Raw genomic sequence first — 21722 nt, forward strand, 5'->3', positions numbered from 1 at the left:
CAAACCCAGCCTCAGAACACACACCTAAGCCATGGCCCCTGTGTCAAGTGCCTCTCCCTGGAGGGAGCAGCCCCTCGGAGCAGGGGGAGGGGATTTTGGCTCGTGGTGTTGGCAAACAGGGCTGGTGCCACCCCCACCCGCAGCCACAACAGGACCAGGGCAGTGGGGCAGAGGGTGGATGCCTCCCCCCAGCCCCTCCCCGACGCCCCGTGCCAGGAATTTCTTGTCTCAGCAGAAATCCCTGAGGTTGTTTGTGCTCCACCTCGAGAATCAGGGCTGGAAAAAGCCGCTCCCCTGGCCCTGGATGCAAGAAGTGGTTGGCTGTGCCCTTCCCTGGGGTTCCACAGGACAAACAAAACAAGGATGAGGACAAGGACCTGTGCAAGGGACAGATGTGTCACCCACTGTGGGCACTGGGATCTGCCAAGGGGGCAGAGCTGGAGGGGGCAGCGAGTGAATCTCTCCTGGAGAAGCAAACTGGGGTCATTCCAGGGGCTTTATTGGGACCATCCCCCAGCTGGGTCCCCATTCTGCCCCTTGTCCAGCACCCCACGGCCCTGTCTCACCCTGTCCCCAATGTCCTGCTGCATGGTGGCTCATGCAGGGGCTTATCCAAGGCTCCCAAGATGCTGAGGGGATGGAACATCAGTGTGAGGAGGAAAGGCTGCAGCCCTGGGGCTGTTCAGCCTGGGGAAGAGAAGCCTGAGCTCAGGGGCACCTCAGCAACACTGATCAGCACCTAAAGGGTGGGTGTCAGGAGGATGAGGTGACACTTTGTTGTGTGGTGGCCAGTGACAGGAGAAGGGGGAACAGGCACAGGCTGGAACACAAAAAGTTCCCCTAGCACTGGAGTAGAGAGTCCTTTGGTGCTGAGGTGAGGGAGCTCTGGCCCAGGCTGCCCAGGGAGCGTGTGGAGGCTCCTTCTCAGGAGGTTTCCAACCCCAGCTGGACATGTTCCTGTGCCCCCTGAGCCAGGGGAACCTGCTGTAGCAGGGGCTGGGGCTGGATGAACTCTGCAGGGCCCTTCCAGCCCCCCCTACTCTGGGATTAACCCAGGGAGGAGCACACTGAGCACCCCCGAGGGCTCTCCCTGCAGAGCCTGGAGACTCAGGCCAGCGTGGGGTAGGTGGCTTCAGTGGCCACACCACAGTTGTTGTCCTTCATGGCCATGAGGATGTAGCCATCATTGCCCCAGTATGTGGACCAGGAGTTCTTGATGAGCCAGTATGTCTCTCCCTGCAGGACCCCGTAGCCCACGGCCAGCACAGCATGGTCCAGCGTCCCAGGCTCGTTATCTGCAGGGAACAACAACACAGAGGTGGTTTTGTCCCTGTCCTGAGAGCATCCCCACTCCCTGGGCACACAGGTGCCCCCATACCCTGTGTGCTACCCACTCACCACACTTGGGCTCATAGTAGATGCCATTGGAGTAGAAGGAGAAGGACTTGTGGGAGGCATCGATGCTGACAGCCACGGGGCCGTGCTTGTAGATGGCAGCTTTGAGGGCTGTGATGTTGCCTGAGGTGACATTGACGTAGCCTGTGATCTTGGCCAGCATCTCAGACTGGTTGTAGTGGCACAAGCCGTTCTGCAGCACCCAGGGAGGGGACACACTGTCACCAGGAGACCCCAGATCCCTTCCCTGCGACTCAGCCCACCCTGGCTGCCCCCGTGCAGCTCTGCTCTGATGCAGGGAGTGGTCTGGGACTCAGGCTGTGGCAGCATCCTGGCTCGGAGCCCTCTGTCCTCACCGTGCTGGGGATGGTTTCTGGTTGCTGCAGGGACACAGTGCTGCCTGCACACAGCACAGGGAGCTGACGTGGTGCCCCAGGCCCTGAGGGGGCTGTTGACTGAATGTTGCAGCCACGTCCCTGTCACTGGGCAGCTCTGCTCCATCCCCAGGGCATGGAGGGACCCCTGGCACCACCCATGGGTGGAGGAGCTTTGTTCTCTGTTTTGCAAGAGGAGAAACTGAGGCATACAGTGATGAAACTGCTTGGCTGAGCCCTGTATGGGCTCTGAGCCTCAGGGAAGTTGGAGCCTTCCAAGGTGGCATCCCCATCTCCAGGACCCATTAGCATCCCCTGCCCCATCTGATCACCCCCAGCATGGCTCTAAAGCTCCAGAGTTACATCCTGAGACCAGGGAGCCCTTCACCTGCCCCTTGTAGGGCCCGTAGGACTCAGTGCTGGCGATGCCACCGTGTTTCTTGATCCACTCATAGGCTCTCCACTCCTCACCCCCGTCACAGGCGTAGTTCCCAAAGCCCCAGGAGCAGTCGATGAGGACTTGCTGGGACAGGGGGGTCAGCACACCAGTCTGCAGGAGGGGACACGCTGCAGGGATGGAGCCAGGCACCCTCCTGGCACCTCAGCCATCCCTGTGGGGCACAGCCCTGCTCACACCTTGAGGAAGAGGGCACCCTCCATGGCACCTGTGGTGGCAAAGCTCCAGCAGGACCCGCACACAGCCTGGTCCTTCACGGGGGTCACAGCACCTGGGGACAGCAGCATGGGGGGTGAGAGGCTGCGAGGGCACCCGAGGGTGGGGGCAAGTGGAAGGGAAACTGAGGCAGGAGTCAAGGACTCACTGTGATCCCAGAGGCTTGGTGCTAACTGGGGAGGGGGAGAGAGGGGAAGGATGCCCCAGTAAACCTGTGGAACTCCTGCTCTTGTGCTGTGGGGCAAGCTCTGGGGGTGTCTGATGAGGACATGGGGGAAGCCAGATGTGGCTTCAGATGTCACATCTGTCCTGGGGCACTAGACTGAATGAGGGCCAGATGAGCCCCGCTTCAATCTCCCGGCTGCCAGGCAGTGGGGGAGTGAGACACGGCCACAGAGAGACACAGCCCCCAGGGGAAACCCCACGGGTGACACTGAGGGGGCAGCTGGGTCACACTTTGCACTGGCCCACCCAGGACCCCACGCTCACCATACATGCGCCAGTCGAGGCTCTCGGGCAGGATGAGGCCGCTGTAGAGCTGGCTGGGGAAGGGCTGCCCGTGGTTGGGAGCCGCGCTCCGGCGCCGGCCCCGCAGGGCTGCCAGTTCCTGGGCTGTGCGGTCGGCCAGAGGGTTCAGAGCCAGCGTGTAGGAGAGGGCAGCACGGTTCCTGGAGTGCACAAACCTGCGGGGCACAGGGCTGGGGAGGCTGGCACAGAGCTGGGGAAGGGGCTGGAGCACAAGGGTGCTGGGGAGGCACTGAGGGAATGGGAGTGTTGAGCCTGGAGAAGAGGCTGAGTGGACACAGCAGCACTCTCTGACACTCCCTGACAGGAGGCTGCAGGGAGATGGGGGTCAGGCTCTGCTCCCAAGTGACAGGACAAGAGGAAAGGGGCTCAAGTTTCCCCAGGGGAGGTTGAGGTTGGAGCTGAGGCAGAACTGTTTCCCTGAGAGGGGTGTCAGCCCCTGTGCCAGGCTGCCCAGGGAGCTGGGGGAGTGCCCAGCCCTGGAGGGATCCCAAAGCTGTGGAGCTGAGGTGCTGAGGGCCAGGGGTTAGTGGTGGGCTGGGCAGGGTGAGGGGAGGGCTGGGACTGCAGCAGCTTCAAGGGCTTTAACAACCAAAATGATTCTGTGATTTTATGCTGTGAGAGAGGAGCAGGGGGACCACACTGTTATGGATGAAGATGTCCTTGCAATGCTCATGCTCCTCACTGCTGGAGCTCTTCCCAAACTGCTCCTCCTGGGGATGGGGAGCACCCCATAGAATCACAGAATCACAGCATGGTGGGGGTTGGAAGGGACCTTTAGAGCTCATCCAGTCCAACCCCCTGCAGAATTAGGTCCACCTAGATCAGGTCACACAGAACGTGTCCAGATGGGTCTTGAAGACCTCCGAGGAAGGAGCCTCCACACCCTCCCTGGGCAGCCTGGGCCAGGGCTCCCTCACCTCCCAGTGAAACAGGTTTCTCTTATGTTTAAATGGAACTATTTGTGTTCCAGCTTCATCCCATCACCCCTTGTCCTGTTGCTAGATACCATCTAAAAAAAGAGATGTCCCAACCTCCTGACACCCACCCATGGGGACAGGTTTTGCTTCTCCTCCCCCAGCACCAGCCTGTACCTCATGTTGTGCACAAAGATGCTCTGCCTGTGCTCCAGCTCCCGCAAGGAGCCGTATCGCCTCCCCATCCGCCGTTGGTAATGGTGGAAGACCTCATGGGCCCAGGGCTGGTGCCGTCCCACCAGGTCCTCCATGGGGTTCACCAGCACCCTGTGCTCCACCTCACTCCCCGGCAGCCCCCCACACTTCTTTGTCTCTGGGGAGCAAAGAGGAGATGCCATCAGCCCAAACCCCACAGGCAGGACTCTGGGAGGGGAGCCCCAACCCAGCTCACCATTGACGGGGAGGTCGAAGATGGAGGGGGGGAAGCTGTTGTCGAAGTCAGTGTAGGTGATCTCGTACTTGTCGTAGTGGGAGCCCAGGAGGCTGTTGTAGCCTCGCATCTCGTAGTGTACAGGGGCCACCCCACAGCTGGAGTTGGTCACCCAGAGGGTGTAAACGTTCTTCTTCTGTGCCCAGTGGGTGACATTCTGCCAGACGGCACAGTACCGGCCCTGGTAGTACTCCTCCCGCACGAACTGGGGGGACATGGTGTCAGGGAGGGGGGCTCTGGGTGGAGAACACCCCCCCTCCCATGCACCTTTCTCCCCATACAGCTCCCTTGCAGAAGCCCATTGTGCCCTGTGCACGTTCAGCAGCTTGTATGAGCCCACACCAGGCTCTTGGGTCAGACCCAGGGGCCACAGGGCCACTGTCAGAGAATCCCAGAGTGGGGGGGCTGGAAGGGCCCTGCAGAGCTGCTCCAGCCCAAGCCCCTGCTACAGCAGGTTCACCTCGCTCAGGGGGCACAGGAACGTGTCCAGCTGGGGTTGGAAACCTCCTGAGAAGGAGCCTCCACACCCTCCCTGGGCAGCCTGGGCCAGGGCTCCCTCACCTCAGCATCAAAGGACTTGCTCCTCCTGTTCCACACACTTGTTGTGTTCCAGTCTATGCCTGTTACCCCTTGTCCTGGCACTGGCCACCACACAACAAAGCCTGGCCCCATCCTCCTGCCACCCACCCTTTAGGTCCTTATAAGTGTTAATAAGAACTCCTCTCAGCCTTCTCTTCTCCAGGCTGAGCAGCCCCAGGTCCCACAGCCTTTAGCCCCTAGCCATGTGTGGGGCAGAAAGTGGGGCAAGAATCCAGGGTGCAACACAAGACAGACCCCCCCCCCCTCCCCAGTCCACCTCAGCAGTGCCTGAGGGACACCCCACAGTGCTCTATGTGCACCCATGGAGGAGGAAACCCAACTGCACCCCACCTCCAGAAGGATTTCCCTGTGTGTTTCCAAGCTCTCTCCCCACAGGCAGCGTCCAGCTGGGTGCCAGCCCTGGAGCTGAGCCCCAGCCCCGTGGGAGCGCAGCTGCCGTGCAGGGACTTGCCCAGACCATCCCCACACGCTGCTGCTCGTGTGGGCTGCGGCACGTCCCAACACGGCTGCCAGGCTGGGAAAGGAGCCGGGACTCCGGCCCCGAGCCAGGTGGGGAAATGACCCTCCCTGTGCCCCGGGGTGTAGGGACATGTCCCTGCCTGTGCCAGCACCCTGAGCCCCTGGGATGGGGAGGAGCATCTCCAGCTGCCCAACACCCCTCCCCAGAGCCTGAAGATGCTCAGGGCAGTGGCTCAGTTCCAGCTTCCAGAGTGTCTCACCTTGAAGCCCTCGAGGTTGGGGAAGACGCTCTGAGCCTTGACCACGTCCTCCTTGGAGCCTGGCAGCTGGAAGCATTTCCTGGTGTTCACCTCCTTCTCGGTGGTCTCTGGTGTGATCTTGTACCGCATCCCATATGGCTTCACTGCTGCCAGCTGGTAGGTGATCACCTGCCCTGTGCCAGTGGGAAGGGGAAACTGAGGCATGGGGGTCCTACCCACAGCCTCCCTTTGCACAGGGATGGGGCTGGTGTGGGATGGGCACAGCTGGTGCCCACCAACTTACCCCCATAATACTGGATCCGGCTTTTGTTCCCTGTCAGGTTGTACCAGGCTTCAAAGGGCTCCTCAATCTCGGCGTAGGGCAGGTTAATGACACCTGCAAGGCCCCCAGTGCAGGACACAAGTCAATTCTGAGGCCTCAGCACCCCAACATCCCTCTCCAAGCTCCCCCCAGAAGGTGCAGACCCACAGCTGACCGAGCTGCTGTGCCCACAGGTCACAGAGAGGCACCCAGCTGCGGGAAGCTGCCCCAGTTTGGCACTGGGGCAACCTGGTCCTCCCCAGTGCTGAGCATCCTCTGCTCCCCCCCAGCAAAGGGGGCTGCAGGGTCCCTTACCTCGGGTGTGGTAGATGGAGCCAAAGCGGGGGGGTGAGCGGGAGAGCCCATAGTCCTGTGCTGAAGGCAGAGAGAGACAGGGGTGAGTGGGAGGCTGTGTCCCTCCCCCAGCTCAGCACTCAGGGCAAGAGGCTGCCCCAGCCAGTGCTCCCCCTCCCTGCAGCCCCTCCTGCATGGGGCAGGGAGGGGTGTCCAAAAGCAGCTCCAAGAGCCCACTAGTGACATGTGAAAAGGCCACTGATACACTGACACCCTCCCAGGGCCAGATCCAGCGTTGGCACCACACCACGACCTGCTGCCTGGCTGCTGGGTGATGTCCTCACGGGACAATAACACCCCAAGGGCTGGTGGCCATGACTTTCCAAGGGGGGGATGCAGCCAAGCTGTCACTCACCAATCAGGGCACAGTTAAGGGGTGCCAGGGAGCTGGCTGGTCCTGCCTGGCATCTCCCAGTGACCTCCCCAACCTCCCTCCAGGCTCCCAGCTTGTGCAACCCCACGCCAACACACCCGCCGCTGGGAACGGGCCTTTCTCCTCTGTCAGCATCTTCCTCCTCCTTGGGAGCAACCTGACAGTGCCCATCTTGTGCCCAGCCCAGCCCCAAGCAGCTGGGACCAGACCTGGCTGTGCTTGTGCACCCAAAAGCCGGGGCAGGCACAGACCAGCAGCCTCTGCTGCCCACACTCCAGCCTGTCCCATGGCACCCCGGGTCTGGACAGTGCCCAGGGCTGGAGGACAGTGATGGATCCAGCAGCTCCACGCTGCTGCTCAGCTTCACAACACACTCAAAACCAGGGCTGGTCCCTCCTGCTCCTTCCTGCCTGGTTTCCCCACGTGCTCTTTGCAGGCAGCAAGCCCAGGAAGCAGCTGGAGCTTGTGTGTGGGTTAAAGCCCATCTGGCTCGATTTAGCCTTATTTTCACCCCCTCAACCCCACCAAACCCCCAAGGAACACCCCTGACCCCGCCTCTTTACCACCTCACTCCAACCCTCTCTTGGGGGAACTGCAAATTTGAGCACCCAAAAAGGAAGAAACCACTTCCCCATCCCCTGCCCGTCTGCCCCGGCGGTGTGGGCAAAGCCTGGTTGCCCCCAGGTGCCACGGGGTGCCAGACTCACCTCGGACGGCGGTGCAGAGCACAGAGGCCGTGAGCCAGCGGAGAACATCCATCCTCACCGCCCCGCCTCGCCCCGCACCCGCTTTCCTCACCTTTAAGCCGCAGCCGGCGGTGGCGAAACCCGTGGGAGCCAATGCAGAAGCGAAGGGCCCTCCCCGAAGGAGGGAAGGAACCGGCATCATGTGGTGCCCGGCGGGGTGTGGGGGGGCCGGGCAGCTCGGGATGCTCGGCGGGGAGAACGTGTCTCGGCAGCGGCCCCGCGGGGGAGTCCGGAGCTGAGCGGGACGGGAGGTGCGGGACGAGCCCCCGAGCAGCGTGCTGAGGGGATGCACATGGGATGTATCCGTGGGGAACACCGACCCCCCACCGCCAAAGCTGTCAGGGCTCTGAACCCTTCCTTAGGCAGGGAGTGCAAGGGGAGAGCTCCCCTGGGGCTGAAGAGCTCTTTGCCAGGCAGCCCAGATGCCGGGGTGATGGGCAGGAGGCAGTGCCCATAGCGGAGGGTCAAGGCTGTGAGCAGCTCAGCGTTAACAAGCCAGGCTCTGAGACTGGGAGCAGTGGGATGCTTTTGCTGTGCAGCCTAGAGGAAGGCTGAGCCAAGCAAGGGGCACAGGGAACTGTGAGCACCTCACAGGCAGCCCTGAGAGGATGGGCTGAACCCTCCTGGGGTTTGGGGGGGACTGGAAATGATGTGTGTCACCCCTCACTCAGTGCTCAGCCTCTGAGTGCAAAGAGGGAAACTGAGGCATGGGCTGGCAGCTGGACCTTTGGTGACAAACAGGAGCACTGGTGGAGGAAACACCTGTGGGGAGAGGGGCTGCCATGGGCTCCCCCATCCCTGGGGGTCACAGCCTGGCATAGGACATACCCATGGGGGGGAAGCTTTGCCAAGAGGGCCCCAGCAAGGTCTGAACCCTGCCCATCCCTTCTCCCCACCTCCCCAGCAAATCCCAGAGAGCCCCTAAAGCCAGGATTAAAAGGGAGCTGTGATCCCAGGTGGATGACAAGGCAAGTGTGGCATGAGCCCGAGGGCATGGCCCCCATCCTGCATGGGGGGACTCAGGACCTCTGCCAGCCCTGGCTCCCCCCATGAGAACAGGAAACACTGCGGCCAAACTCACCGGCAGACAGGAAAGAGGTCAGTGTGTGAGGGCTAACCACGGGGCGGGGAGGAGGAGGAGGAGGAAGAGGAGGAGTAGGAGGAGGAAGGCTCTGTAGACATGGGGAAAGATGCCCATCCACCACTATGCAATCCAGCCTGGCTGTGTGGGGATGTGAGATGCAGATGGCTTGAGTCAGGGGGCATCCCACAGCCCCCTGCCCACCCTGTAAACCCTCCCTTCCTTGTGAGCCCTGGTGATAGAAATATCACCAGCCCCTCACTGTCATCATCTGCTGCTGTGGGAGGGGGGCTGGGGGTCATGCAGGATCGGGCCCAGGGGGAGTTGAGGAGAGTATTTCCAGCCCAGGAGGTTTTTCCTTGGAGAAACATCTGCCCCACACCACCCATCAGCATGGGAGTCACTCAGCCAAGGGACCTCCACCAAGCTCCCCTTGATCTGGTGGTCAGGGTGCCAAAAGCTTCAGGTGCTCTCTGCAAGGTGGGTGCCCCATCACCCTGGACTGGGAGCCCAAGCAGGGTGCTGAGGGACTCAGCCCCTCTCCCAGAGCCCACCAAAGTTTGTGGGTTGATGTGTCTGATGCCAACTTTTGCGTTTGTCCCACCAGCAACTTTCTCTGGACAAGGTCTAAGAACAGGTCTGGGATGTGGTGGGCTATTGATGGCCACAGCAGCTGCACCCCATCCTGGGGAGATATGTGGGAGCCCCTCCTGAACGTGGTCCCGAGTACTTGCCATCCATAGAGGAAGGGGATGGGGGCTGCTCTCCTCCCCCAACACCACTGCCATGCCCTGAGAGCCCTTGTCCCAGCAGAGCCCCGTGCCAGGCTGCCATCACACAGTCCCCTTATTCCTGCCTCTCCAGGGTCACAACCCTCTTGTTTGCGACATGCTGTCCCCGTGCTGTCCCCTGCCTGGGACGCTGGTTTGGGGAGGGGGGCAGGGGGGCGATGCTGGGCTCGGGATGGGGCTCACACAGCCGGGTATCCCCACGCACCCTCCCCCCACGCGTAAATCCCGGCAGGCAGAGCCCGGGGAGCCTCGTCAGTGTCCCCTTGTGCTTCTGGGGGGCCAGGACCCCTCGATGCCCGCCTGTCAGCCCCGATGCCACCTCCGCGGGCAAGCAGTGGCCCCTGGGCGAGCGATGCCGGAGGGGGAGCGTGCGGCCGGCCCGGCTGGGCTGAGCGGTACAATGAACCATCGCTGGGAGCGCGGGGGGGAAGGGGGGGCGAGGGGAGGGGAAGCTCTTGCTCGGCTGCGAGAGCCGCCGAAGAGACAGGGGAAACACACGCGCGGCTGCTCCCGCTCTCCCCGCGGCTCTGCCAGCCCTCCTCCGCACCCCGACCCCCGGCAACGGGCGGGTTGGGGGGCTGCGGTGGCACCCCGCGCCGGGAGCAGCGTGCCAGAGGGGTCCATGCGAGCCGGAGCAGGAGGGCGGACGGTAGGAGGGATGCCCGGGGCTGCGTGAGGTGCGGGGTGGTGGGGAGCTCTGTCCTCACGCAATGGATAAGAGGGGGTGGGCTCTCAGACCCCTTGCTGAGTGCTGCGGGGATGCTGAGAGCTGCCCATTCCATGCGTGGGGTGGCTCTGGGGTACGGGGCCTGCCGGGGGGGGTTGCTGCAGGGGGGCTGCCCCTTGGCTCTGCCCTCTCCACTCCTCTGTGGCATCGCCAGCCTCTGCGGTGAGCCTGCGAGGTGGGCAAGGAAACCTCCATCCTCCCAGTCCTGGGGGGCTGCAGAGCAGCTGGGGAGGGGGGAGGAGGGGTCCATCACGCCCGTGGCCGTGGCGTGGGGAGGGCCAGGGGCAGCCGCCAGCTCCAGCTCATCCTCCCGGCACTAAGCGGCGGAGAGGCTGCGGGGGCGAGCGGTGCCTTCGCCTCCCCGGGCCGGGCGCTGGGGAGGGGGCAGCTCCCGGCAGCGCAGGATGTGGTCAGGGGGCATCTGCTCCCCCCCGGCCCCGCAGGTGCCCACGGCGTGCCAGCCCTGCCAGTGCTGACCTGGGAGGGGGGGATGCCGGAGGCTCTGAGCTCTCCGCAGCCGGGGCTGGGGGCAACGGGGGGGGCTCAGGCCGTTAGCCGGAGCGGGTGTTCCCCCCAGCTCCCTGCAGCTCTGCCTCGTCCCCGCTCCTTGGTGTGTCCCAAGGAGAGACAGGAACTGGCCGCTTCCTGCCCTGCACAATTCCCTCCCCGCCCCGCTCCTCCCGGGACATTGTATTTGGAGCCCTGGCCGGCTCCCTCCCTCCGCCCCTGCAGCCCCTCGGATCCGGGAATTGCTCCTCTTCCAGCGGAAATCCTGCTTTCCCAGCCAGCGATGGGCTGGGAGGCCGGGGGGGGCTCCCCCTCCCCTCCCTCTGCCCCCAGCATCTTCTCCCCGGGCAGGGACCAAAGAGACACCCCCTGCCATGGGCCCAGGCGCTGGTGGGTGGTTTTGGGGAGACAAATCACTTTTAGGAGAGTTTGGCTGTGCCCAGCCAGCACACAGCTGGATTTGGGAGTGAGCAGCCCCCTTTTGAACCCTGTCCTGCTCACAGGCAGGCAGGGGCAGGGGTGTCCCTGTGGGCATTGGCTCTGCAGAGTGCCCAGGCACAGCACCATGTCACCCCCACATTGCCAATGGGCACAGGCAGCTTCCAGCATCCTCCATGCCCCAACTAAGGTGGGACCCCCGCCAGGAAACCCACATTTAGGGGATGCCCTGGTGCCCATCACCCCATATGTGTGTTCCCAGCAGAGCATCACAGCCCATCCTGATGCCTTTGCTGTGTCCTCAAGTCCCGCAGGGGGATGAAGCCAAATGTTTGGGCTGTGGGTCCCTCCTCACAGCCCCTGTCCTGCTCCCACCAGGGCTAGGGGCTGCTGGGAGCTGGAGGGACCTCACCAGGCACTGGAGGAACTGGGAGAACTGGAGCAGGAGCAGGGCTTTATCCCCAGGCCCCAGCTCTAGGTTGCAGGAAGGGAGCAGGGATATGCCACCCTCTGCCACTGCGCTGGGCTGAGGAGCAGGATGTGACCTCTTGTCCTTGGCGCAGGTCTGTGGGGGTCCTGGGCACAGGATGGGGACATGGCTCGGTGTCATTACCCCTACTGAGCCACCTGAAACAAAGCACTTTCCCCCCCTGTGCTGCAACTGCTTTGTGCCTCAGTTTCCCTCTGCACCCAGGGAGGTCCAGAGCTGTGGGGTGATGGTGGAACCTGGCCAGGCTGTGGGCTGAGCTGTGCAGTCTCAGTTCCTCTTTCCCTGGGGGGCTGCAGCAGGGGTTGAGAGCCAGCAGGGTGAGGGCCACACACAAGGGACAGGCTGGGGGGACAAGGCATGGTGGGGACGCAGGGTACCCATGGGGCTCCAGCCACTGCTCAGCCCCACAGTGGTCCCCATCCGACCCCCCACTGCCACTGACCCCAAGGCCTGGGATCCTGCCAGCCCTGAGGTTCCCTTTGGTGACCACAGCACCATCCTCTTCCTCCCTCTCCTCCCCCACGCTGTGCTCCTGCTGCTTCCTCCTCCCATTGTGTAGGTTCCTCCAGCAGCTGCCCCTCTGCTCACCCACTCCCCTATGACCCCCTCTCAGCCTGCCAAATGGCTTGTCCCCATGGCACTGGGTGCAGGACACTTCTTCCTGCAGCCCCCATCTCTCCATGGAGCTGCATCCTTGATCCCTCCATCCCCATTATTCCCCAGGTGGGAACGGTGGCAGGGGGTGGGGGATGATCCCCACAGCGTGTCCCAGCACTGGGGGGGTGACATGTGGGGTGCCACTGATGTGACATCACCCTCCAGCTGGGAGCTGGGATGGGGCTGAGCTGCCCCACATCCCGGGGGCAGTGGGGAGCAGATGGCCAGGGCCTGTGGCTGCAGCGTGCCCAGCCATGCCCGGCGCGGTGGGGGCAGCGGCGCTGGTGATGAGTTGGCCGGGTCTCAGCGTGGGGTGGGAGCTGGCAGCTCGGCTGGCACCGGCACTGGCCGAGCCACGGTGGGAAGGGCTCAGTTGCCATCTGCTCCCAGGCTCCAGGCAGCTCCTTTTTGGGACAGCCGGGGCCCGACGCCAACGCGCAGCCGTGGGACACGGCGGTGGCTGCGTCCCCTCCCCGAGGACGACGTGAAGGGACAGGTTTTGTGCCACCCTGTCTGTCTGGGAGGTGGCAGGGACCGGCTCAGGGGGTTTGTGGGTGCCCAGAGAAAGGGAAGTGTGGGTGCAAGGCTGCTGGGGGGTGTCTGGGCATGGCACGAGCTGTCGCTGAACCCCACGGTGCTGCCGGGCTTGTTGTTGCCTCTCACCAGCCCCATCCCCAGAGCACAGAAATGCAGCACAGCTGGCACTGGGGTGGGTGATTCCCATCCAGAGGGGATGGGGGTTGTGAGAGCTGGGGGGGTGTCAGCTGAAATAGCCACTTACTATCAGCAAAAATAACCCCCCAACCAGCCAAGCCCTCTGGGATTTGGCAACAGCTGCACTTGCCACACTGCTGGTGTCGAAAGCAAAGGTGGAAGGGGGAGAGCTGGGTCCTTTCCACCCTCTGCCCAGAGAGAGGAAAGTGAATTAACGGCCTTGATGGGGGAAACCCGCCTTGAAACTTCTCATCCGCCCCCAAACCTCGTCTCCTCCTGCTTTCCTGTGTGAGGGACGGGATGTGGCTGCCGGGCTCAGCCCAGCCTTGTGGCACCTTCGCTCTGCTCACAGGCAAGCTCTGCAGAGCCCTCGCTGGAAAGCTCTCCCCAGACTGGGCAGACTGGTGCCCAGCACCCAGGGGAAGTGATGGCTGGGAACAGACATGTCTCCTTGCAGCCACAGTCCCATTTCCCCCTCCTCTGCCACGACATCTTTGCTGCTGAGCGCAGCCCTGTCCAGAAGAGCGAGGCCCTGACCACAGCAATGCCCTTCCTGCCCCCAGCCACCAGTTCTGGGGACAGGGACAGGGATGCTCCCAGGGCTCCTTTCCCTGGCTCTCTGCAGCCTCAGGGCAGCACAGGACATGTCTGCCCTTGGAGACAGGTGACTGGGTTAGTCAAGGGCACAATGGGAGAAAAACCCACTCAAGGATGTGGTTTCAGCCTGTGCAGGGCTGTTGCAGCTCGTTCAGTGGTGGTTTGGCCCATGCAGGGGTGTTGCAGCCCATGGAGAGGTGCTGCAACCTATGCAGGGGTGCTGCAGCCCATGAAGAGGTGTTGCAGCCCATTGAGAGATGTTGCAGCCCATGCAGGGGTGCTGCAGCCCATGAAGAGGTGCTGCAGCTCATTGAGAGATGTTGCAGCCCATTGAGGGGTGTTGCAGCCCATGGAGAGCTGCTGCAGCCCATGCAGGGGTGTTGCAGCCCATGGAGAGCTGCTGCAGCCCATGCAGGGGTGTTGCAGCCCATGCAGGGATGTTGCAGCCCATGGAGAGGTGTTGCAGCCCATTGAGGGGTGTTGCAGCCCATGCAAGGATGCTGCAGCCCATGCAGGGGTGTTGCAGCCCATGGAGAGGTGCTGCAACCTATGCAGGGGTGCTGCAGCCCATGGAGAGGTGCTGCAACCTATGCAGGGGTGTTGCAGCCCATGCAGGGATGTTGCAGCCCATGGAGAGGTGTTGCAGCCCATGCAGGGGTGTTGCAGCCCATGCAAGGATGCTGCAGCCCATGCAGGGGTGTTGCAGCCCATGGATGAGTGCTGCAGATCTTGCCCTCCTCCTGATGCCCTCCCCGGTGCCCACAGGTACCTCTTCTCCTCCCCGAGGTGACATGGAGCAGCTGAAGTGACCCGCGGAGCCGTCGCAGTGAGTGGGGTCAGCACGGCCGGGAGCACCCATGGGTGCCGGGGTCCGCGGGGTCTCCCGGGCAGCGCAGCCCCGCCGGCAGCCGCTGGCCCTGCCCGTCGGGTCCCGCTGCCGGGGGGGCACCCAGAGCCCGCTCGTGCCGGGGCGGGGGTCGCGGGGCTGACGGTGCCTGTGTCCCGCAGGCCGTGCCCGGGATGGGCTGTGTGCACTGCAAAGAGAAAGGAGCCGGCAAAGGGCAGGCGGGGGGAGAGGCGGGTCCCGCCCCGCCCCCCGCCTCGCAGTACGACCCCGACCCCACGCAGCCGGGCACCGTCTTCACCCGCATCCCCGACTTCAACAACTTCCCCGGCCCGGGGGGCTCCTCGGCCCCGTCCTTTGCAGGGTCGGGGGGCTTCGCCTCCAACACGCTGCAGATGCGGAGCGGGGGCATCACAGGTCAGTGGGGATGGGGGGTGGGGAATGAGGGGGTCCAGCTTGTGGCCCTGCAGTGCCAGGGTGGGGAGGGGACCGGGGTCTCACCACAGACCCCTCTGTGTGCTGCAGGAGGGGGGGTGACGCTCTTCATCGCCCTCTATGACTACGAGGCCAGGACAGAGGATGACCTGACCTTCCAGAAAGGGGAGAAATTCCACATCATCAACAACACGTGAGCCCCTCCCCCAGCCCCCCCCCGCTACCCCCAGCACCCCAATGCCACCATGGGGAGCTGCCTCTGAGCCAGAGGACACAAGCTCTGCCTTGGCTCCATTGCAAGAGAGCCGGGGCCATGTGTGTCATGAGCTGGGCAGTCTCAGCAGGGATGGGTGTCCTCCGTGGCAGAGGAGAGCAGGGTCTGGGGGTGCTGTGTGCAGGGAGAGGGGGCACAGGGCAGCCAGGTCTGTGTGTCTGTTCCTCCTTCTCACTCTCTATTCCTCTCTGCCCAGGGAGGGTGACTGGTGGGAGGCCAGGTCACTGAGCTCAGGTACCACAGGCTACATCCCCAGCAACTACGTGGCTCCTGTGGACTCAATCCAGGCAGAAGAGTGAGTGTGGGGGGGTTGGGGGTGGAGGCAGCCCCCAGCCCCATCTGCTTTGGCCTGAGCCCTGGAAGTGCCATGGCACAGGGTTCTGTGGGTGCCCCTCACCCCTGAGGCTGGTGCTGTGGCAGGTGGTACTTCGGGAAGATCGGGCGCAAGGACGCGGAGCGGCAGCTCCTGTGCCACGGCAACTGCAGGGGCACCTTCCTCATCCGGGAGAGCGAGACCACCAAAGGTACAGGCACAGGGACACGGGGGGCTGCACCCCACGGCCCTCCCCAGCCCACCCTCACCTCTGCCCACCCACCCACACAGGTGCCTATTCCCTCTCCATCCGGGACTGGGACGAGGCCAAGGGGGACCACGTGAAGCACTATAAGATTCGGAAGCTGGACAATGGGGGTTACTACATCACCACCCGTGCCCAGTTTGACACCATCCAGCAGCTGGTCCAGCACTATATAGGTAGGGTGGGATGGGGGGCACTGAAGGGGGGGGTGATAGGGAAGGGGAGGGAAAGCCCAGGAGACCATTTGATGAGGCAGACATCTGGGATAACTGGGTTTAACTGGAGGAGGAGGGGGCTGTGCTGGTGGTGGCATTAGAGGGACCCTCTTCCATGTCCTCGGTGCAGGGAGCACTCAGCCTCTCCAGAGAAGGTAAATAGCCCCTGGGTCTGGGTGGGCACCAGCCCCTGGGTACAGCTGGGGGGACAACAAGGGGTCCCAAAGGGGTGCGGGGTCATCTCTGGGGAGGGAGGTGGAGGGGGGTGCACCCCTGTTTCCTTGTGTTGATAAATGTGTGCACCCCATTTATATGTTGGGGGGGTGCCTGGACCCCAGGGGGGGCCCAGGTGGTGCCAGTGGGTCGGTGCCCAGGCTGACACCCACCCCCCACCTCCCCGTGGCGGAGCACAGAGCGGGCAGCCGGGCTGTGCTGCCGCCTGGCAGTGCCCTGCCCCAAGGGAACCCCCAGGCTGGCCGACCTCTCGGTCAAAACCAAAGACGTGTGGGAGATCCCTCGCGAGTCCCTGCAGCTCCTCAAGAAGTTGGGCAACGGGCAGTTCGGGGAAGTGTGGATGGGTAGGGCCCAGCGGGAAAGCCGGGGCGAGCGAGGAGGGGATGGTGGGGGCACCCCCAGGCCTGGCACACCTTCTCCCCCCAAAGCTCCTGCCTGCTGGCACAGGCTGAGCCACACCAATTTGCCATCGTGGGGAAATATCCCCGTGCTTTGGGGTCACAGTGGTATACCCCAGGATGCCTCATGGCATCCCAACAGCCCCCTCCCCTCCTTCTGGTCAGACAGGACCACAAACACAAGACAAAACCAGGCCGGGGGGGATCCCCTCTTCATCATCCTCTTCCTCCACCGCCCCGTGCTCCTTCCGCTAGGTGTGCATGCTGCATTCATCCCATCGCATCCCCTCCTCCTCCTCCCCTTCCCCGCCCCCCTCACCCCCTCCCCGCAGAGTACAACGACGGGTTGTGCCACCTGCTGACCCGCGTGTGCCCTGCACTGAGGCCCCAGCCCCTGGGCTTAGCTAAGGATGCCTGGGAGATAGCGCGGGAATCCATCCACCTCGACAGCAAACTCGGCATGGGATGTTTCGGAGACGTGTGGATGGGTAAGGCTGGCACAGCTGGCCTGGGGTCAACGTGGGGGGCAGCAGCAGCCCCAGGCCTGCCCTGGCAGGCAGCATCACGGGATGCCAAGCGGTACCCAGTGCTCTGGGCGGGGGGGTTGGCACCCTGGGACCAGCTCCCCTGCAGAGGGATGGGGAGTGGGGTGAGGTTGGTGTTTAGGAGGTGAGCTGGTGGATGCCATGTCCCTGTGCCATAGGGTGAGGGGATCTCCTTGTCTTGAGTGGGGTATGGTGGTGTCATGCCCCTTCCTTGCCCTGCCCCAATTTCCTGGCTCCTTCATCCATCCATCCACCCACTCACCCACCCATCCATCCATCCATCCATCCATCCATCCACGCACACAGCCCCTGCTCTCCCGGCCCTGTCAGGGCTGGCTGTGCCCTGGGCTGGCACTGATGCTGTGTCCCTGGCACAGGCACGTGGAATGGCACCACAAAGGTGGCAGTGAAGACGCTGAAGCCGGGCACCATGTCCCCAGAGGCCTTCCTGGAGGAGGCTCAGATCATGAAGCGGCTGCGGCACGACAAGCTGGTGCAGCTCTATGCCGTGGTGTCGGAGGAGCCCATCTACATCGTCACTGAGTTCATGAGTCAGGGTGAGGAGGACACACACACTGCCCAAGGGGCACCCCCTCTGCAGCTTTTCCTTCCTATAACTCTTCTGCAAAGTCTCACCCTGGCTGGGCATGGCTGGGGTGGGCAGGGAGTTGGTTGCAGAGCTGGGGGCTTGCAGGGGATGGGGATACACTTGGGTGGGCATAGATGGGTTAACGAAGGTGGGGAAGGGGCTGGAGCACAAGGGTGCTGGGGAGGGGCTGAGGGAATGGGGGTGTTGAGCCTGGAGAGGAAGAGGCTGAGGGCAGAGAGGAACACTCTCTGACACTCCCTGACAGGAGGCTGCAGGGAGCTGGGGGTCAGGCTCTGCTCCCAAGTGACAGAACAAGAGGAAAGAGACTCAAGATACCCCAGGGGAGGTTGAGATTGGAGCTGAGGCAGAACTGTTTCCCTGAGAGGGGTGTCAGCCCCTGTGCCAGGCTGCCCAGGGAGCTGTGGGAGTGCCCAGCCCTGGAGGGATCCCAAAGCCCTGGAGCTGAGGTGCTGAGGGCCAGGGGTTAGTGCTGGGCTGGGCAGGGTGAGGGCAGGGCTGGGACTGCAGCAGCTTCAAGGGCTATTTCAGCCTAAATGATTCTGTGATTGTCTGATTGTCGGGGCTCTGGCACACCCTCTGCTGCAGGCAGCTTGCTGGATTTCCTAAAGGACGGGGACGGCCGGTACCTGAAGCTGCCCCAGCTGGTGGACATGGCTGCCCAGGTACAGGGGGGTTGGCACAGCATTGGGGGGAGATCCCCACAGGGTTACATCCAGGGGGTCCTCACTGCCTCTGCCCCCTAGATCGCAGCGGGCATGGCCTACATCGAGCGCATGAACTACATCCACCGTGACCTGCGCGCCGCCAACATCCTGGTGGGAGACAACCTGGTGTGTAAGATCGCTGACTTCGGCCTCGCCCGCCTCATCGAGGACAACGAGTACACAGCACGCCAGGGTGAGCCCTGCAGGGCCACCACGGCTCTGGGCACCACCAGCATAGCTGCAGCCCACCCTGGGGGTGCCCCCACTGCTGGAGGTCCCAAGGATGGGTGTCCTGTGGGGTGGGAATCCCAGGAGATGGATACCCAAGGGATGAAGGGTACCCCAAGTGATGGATGTCCCAGGGGGTGGGTACCCCAGGGAATTGGTATCTTGCCTGATCCCAAATGATGGATAGCCTGGGTGACTGAGGGGGACCCCAGGTGATGGGTATCTTGGGTGATAAGTAGCCCAGGTAATGGGTGTCCCAAGTAATGGGTGTCCTAGGTGATGGGTATTCCAGTTGATGGGCATCCCATATGATGGGTATCCTGGATGATGAGTGTCCTGGGTGATGAGTGTCACAGGTGATGGGCATCTCAGGGGATGAGTACCCCAGGGACATGGTGTCCTGGGTGATGGGTACCCTAGATGGGTACCTTGGGTGTTCCAGGGGATGCATACCTCAGTGCTGGGTGCCTCAGGTGTGGGGTACCCTGAGGTGCCCTGGCTGTGACTCACCTGCATCCCTTTGCAGGCGCCAAGTTCCCCATCAAGTGGACAGCCCCAGAGGCTGCTCTGTTTGGCAAGTTCACCATCAAATCAGATGTCTGGTCCTTTGGCATCCTCCTGACTGAGCTGGTGACCAAGGGCCGGGTGCCCTACCCAGGTATGGCCCCCCCCCGGAGCAGTGAGCACCCCTATGATGGGCTGAGGCTTGCCCCATGTCTCAGTTTCCCCCCTGGCTCATGCTGTGGGGGTGCTGGTCACTGAATATGTGTGTGTGAGGGAGTGTCCTTGTCTCACAGGGATGAATAATCGGGAGGTGCTGGAGCAGGTGGAGCGTGGCTACCGCATGCCGTGCCCAGGCAACTGTCCCCCCTCCCTGCATGAGGTGATGGTGCAGTGCTGGAAGCGGGAGCCCGAGGAGAGACCCACCTTTGAGTACCTCCAGTCCTTCCTCGAGGACTATTTCACAGCCACCGAGCCCCAGTACCAACCAGGGGACAACCAGTGACCTCCTCTCCCTCCCCCAGCACCCCCCAGCTGGGCTCTGCCGTGGCTTTGGGGTGAATCTCCCCCTTTTTACAGGGGGAGTGTCTTGCTTTCTTTGGTGGTTTCCCCCCAAAAATGCCTCTCTGGGGAGGACAGGGGGTTTTGCACAAGGATTTTGGACTCAGAGGGGGGCAAAGTTGTGTCTCCCAAGCCCCTCTTCACCCCTCCAGTCTCTCTCTCATTGCCTTCACACCCAGCTTTGAATCTGAGAAGTGCTTTGGCTGGGGGAAAGGAGGATGAGGTACCCCCTTCCCCCCCACTCCAGACACCCCACAGCAGCAGAGGCCTTGGAGTGGGGAGGCTCCTCATACCACCCCAATCTCCTCTCCCTAACTCTGTGCACTTGGGGGGTTCAGCCCCCCAAACCTGGGGAAGACCACCTCAACCCCTCTCCCCTTTTATAGCATCTTTAATTTATAAGATTTTATGTCCCCTACCCCAGTGGCCACCTCTCCCCAGGGCTCCCTGTATGGGAGGGGTGATCCCCTTGCCCCTCACCCCCCATTTTTATCTCCTCTCTTTATAGTAGATTGAAATCCTGAAAGCCATAAAACCTCTGTACTGGAGTGGGAGGAGACAAGGGGTCCTGGGAGTGCCCAGGCTGAAGGGCTCAGCTCTTGCCTGGGGGCTGTTTCCTACAGCCCTGTGTGGGGCAGGAGGGGGTACGGAATGGGGTCACCCCACGATGCTTTGTGGGGGATCCCCCAGCTGCAGCTTGGCTCAAACCTCTGAAGGAAACATTAACTGAGGGGGTAGGACTTGGGGCACAATGTGAATGTGATGGCACTGGGCAACCCTCAACCCCTGGGGCACCCCCTTTCCTGGGGTGAGGGGGCTGCCTGTAGGCTCAGGCTTGGCCTCATCCCTGTTCCCCATGGCCAGGACCCCCCTGCAGCTATGGGGCAGGGCTGGGGTTGGGCAGTGCCCATCCTGGGGGGTGAGGGAAGGGAAGGGATTTGTTGTTTTATTTTTAAATCCAGTCTGTAAATAGAAATAAAACCTTTCTAACAAGTGGGGGGGAGCCTGGATCCTTCTGCCCCCCACTCAGGGAGAAAGGTTGTCCTGGCTAGGGACAGGCACTGGGCAGAGAGGGGTGGGGGGTGACTAGAGCTGAGGTCAACAACCCTGGATTGCAAGATTTGGGGTGGGGGCACCCAGGATGAGCCAAGCCAGGCCTGAGGGATGTATCCTCACCCCCTCCAGCCCCAGGGCACAGAGCTGTGGGGTGTGGGGGGTATTTCCAGGGGCAGAGCAGAGAAGCCTCTTCCCCTGCTCCCCCCCCCTCAGGCCTCGTGGGGCTGCAGCACCAGCTCCCCTCACCAATAAAACCCTGGGAAATGGGGTTGGGTTTGGGGGACAGAGAGTGGGGCCTAAGACTGAGGGGATCTGCATGAAGGGGCTGAAGGGACCCAGCACCATCCATCTGCCCTTCTCCCCAGGGCAGGGAGTGAAGGGGTTAAAGGGTTTTGCCCTGGAGTGACCGTGGTCTGGGCAGGAGAAGCCACATCGATTGCATGTTAATGCTGAGCTGCAGGAGGGAAGGAGGCAGCGAGGGCTGCTGGGGGCCACGGGCACCCCCCCACACCCCGTTCCCGGGGCCACGCTCCGCACAGCCCCCCCAGCCCCAGGCAGGATCCGGCCCCGGTGCCTCCAGGCAGGAGCGATGGGGAGGTGTGGAGAGGGGCTGGCAACCCCCCCAGAGGTGCTGCAAGGCTCGTTGTTACTGCAGAGCTTGGCTTAGGGGCTCGAAGGGAAGCGGGCTGCGGGTGCTGGGGGGGGAGAAGCTCAGCACCCGGCCCTGGGGGGGCTCTGGCCCCTTCCCCTCCCGCCTGGCCGGTCCCTGCAGTGTCGCAGGCAGCGCCGCAGACGAGCCCCGGCTGCAGCATCTTCTGGAGAGGAGCCGAAAGCGGCTCAGCATCCCCTGCCCTCATCCTGCCCGCAGCCGAGGGCCAAATCCAGCATGAAGCTGCGGCGGCAGGTCCCACCCCCCAGCCCCCACCCGCGATGCTCCCCAGGACCCCCCCTTCCTCCTGCCCCAATCCCCACCGTGCGCAGCCCCCGCGGCCCCGCTGCTGCTCTGCCCACTCCTGCCATCCCGAGCGTGGCAGAGGGATGGCAGAGGGATGTGGGAGAGGGGGACGTGG

General features: G+C 62.9%; 2 protein-coding genes across 4 annotated transcripts; one reads left to right on the forward strand and one right to left on the reverse strand.

The window, feature by feature from the left end:
• Positions 1 to 487: 487 nt before the first annotated feature.
• On the reverse strand, positions 488 to 7508 carry LOC104555363 (digestive cysteine proteinase 1). The gene is made up of 11 exons (XM_062014483.1): positions 7429 to 7508; positions 6310 to 6369; positions 5977 to 6069; positions 5694 to 5866; positions 4336 to 4579; positions 4062 to 4257; positions 2932 to 3125; positions 2406 to 2497; positions 2158 to 2319; positions 1399 to 1588; positions 488 to 1295 (listed from the first exon to the last, which is right to left on the reverse strand). The coding sequence occupies exons 1-11, from the start codon at positions 7478 to 7480 to the stop codon at positions 1108 to 1110; spliced, it is 1644 nt and encodes a 547-aa protein (XP_061870467.1). The 5' UTR covers positions 7481 to 7508; the 3' UTR covers positions 488 to 1107.
• A 2284-nt stretch (positions 7509 to 9792) lies between these two features.
• Positions 9793 to 20589, forward strand: FGR (FGR proto-oncogene, Src family tyrosine kinase). 3 transcript variants are annotated; one of them, XM_062014355.1, is made up of 13 exons: positions 9793 to 9988; positions 14235 to 14304; positions 14478 to 14730; positions 14839 to 14941; positions 15219 to 15317; positions 15443 to 15546; positions 15627 to 15776; positions 16229 to 16393; positions 17370 to 17549; positions 18188 to 18264; positions 18346 to 18499; positions 19061 to 19192; positions 19332 to 20589. In XM_062014355.1, the coding sequence occupies exons 3-13, from the start codon at positions 14490 to 14492 to the stop codon at positions 19538 to 19540; spliced, it is 1614 nt and encodes a 537-aa protein (XP_061870339.1). In that variant the 5' UTR covers positions 9793 to 9988; positions 14235 to 14304; positions 14478 to 14489; the 3' UTR covers positions 19541 to 20589. The 3 variants fall into 3 exon arrangements, with proteins under 3 accessions (XP_061870339.1, XP_061870341.1, XP_061870340.1); XM_062014357.1 differs by lacking the exon at positions 16229 to 16393 and adding an exon at positions 16780 to 16935; XM_062014356.1 differs by having other exon boundaries at positions 14235 to 14295.
• Positions 20590 to 21722: the final 1133 nt, after the last annotated feature.

This window comes from Colius striatus, chromosome 24 (genome assembly GCF_028858725.1).
Source record: "Colius striatus isolate bColStr4 chromosome 24, bColStr4.1.hap1, whole genome shotgun sequence".
Lineage (NCBI taxonomy): Eukaryota > Metazoa > Chordata > Aves > Coliiformes > Coliidae > Colius > Colius striatus.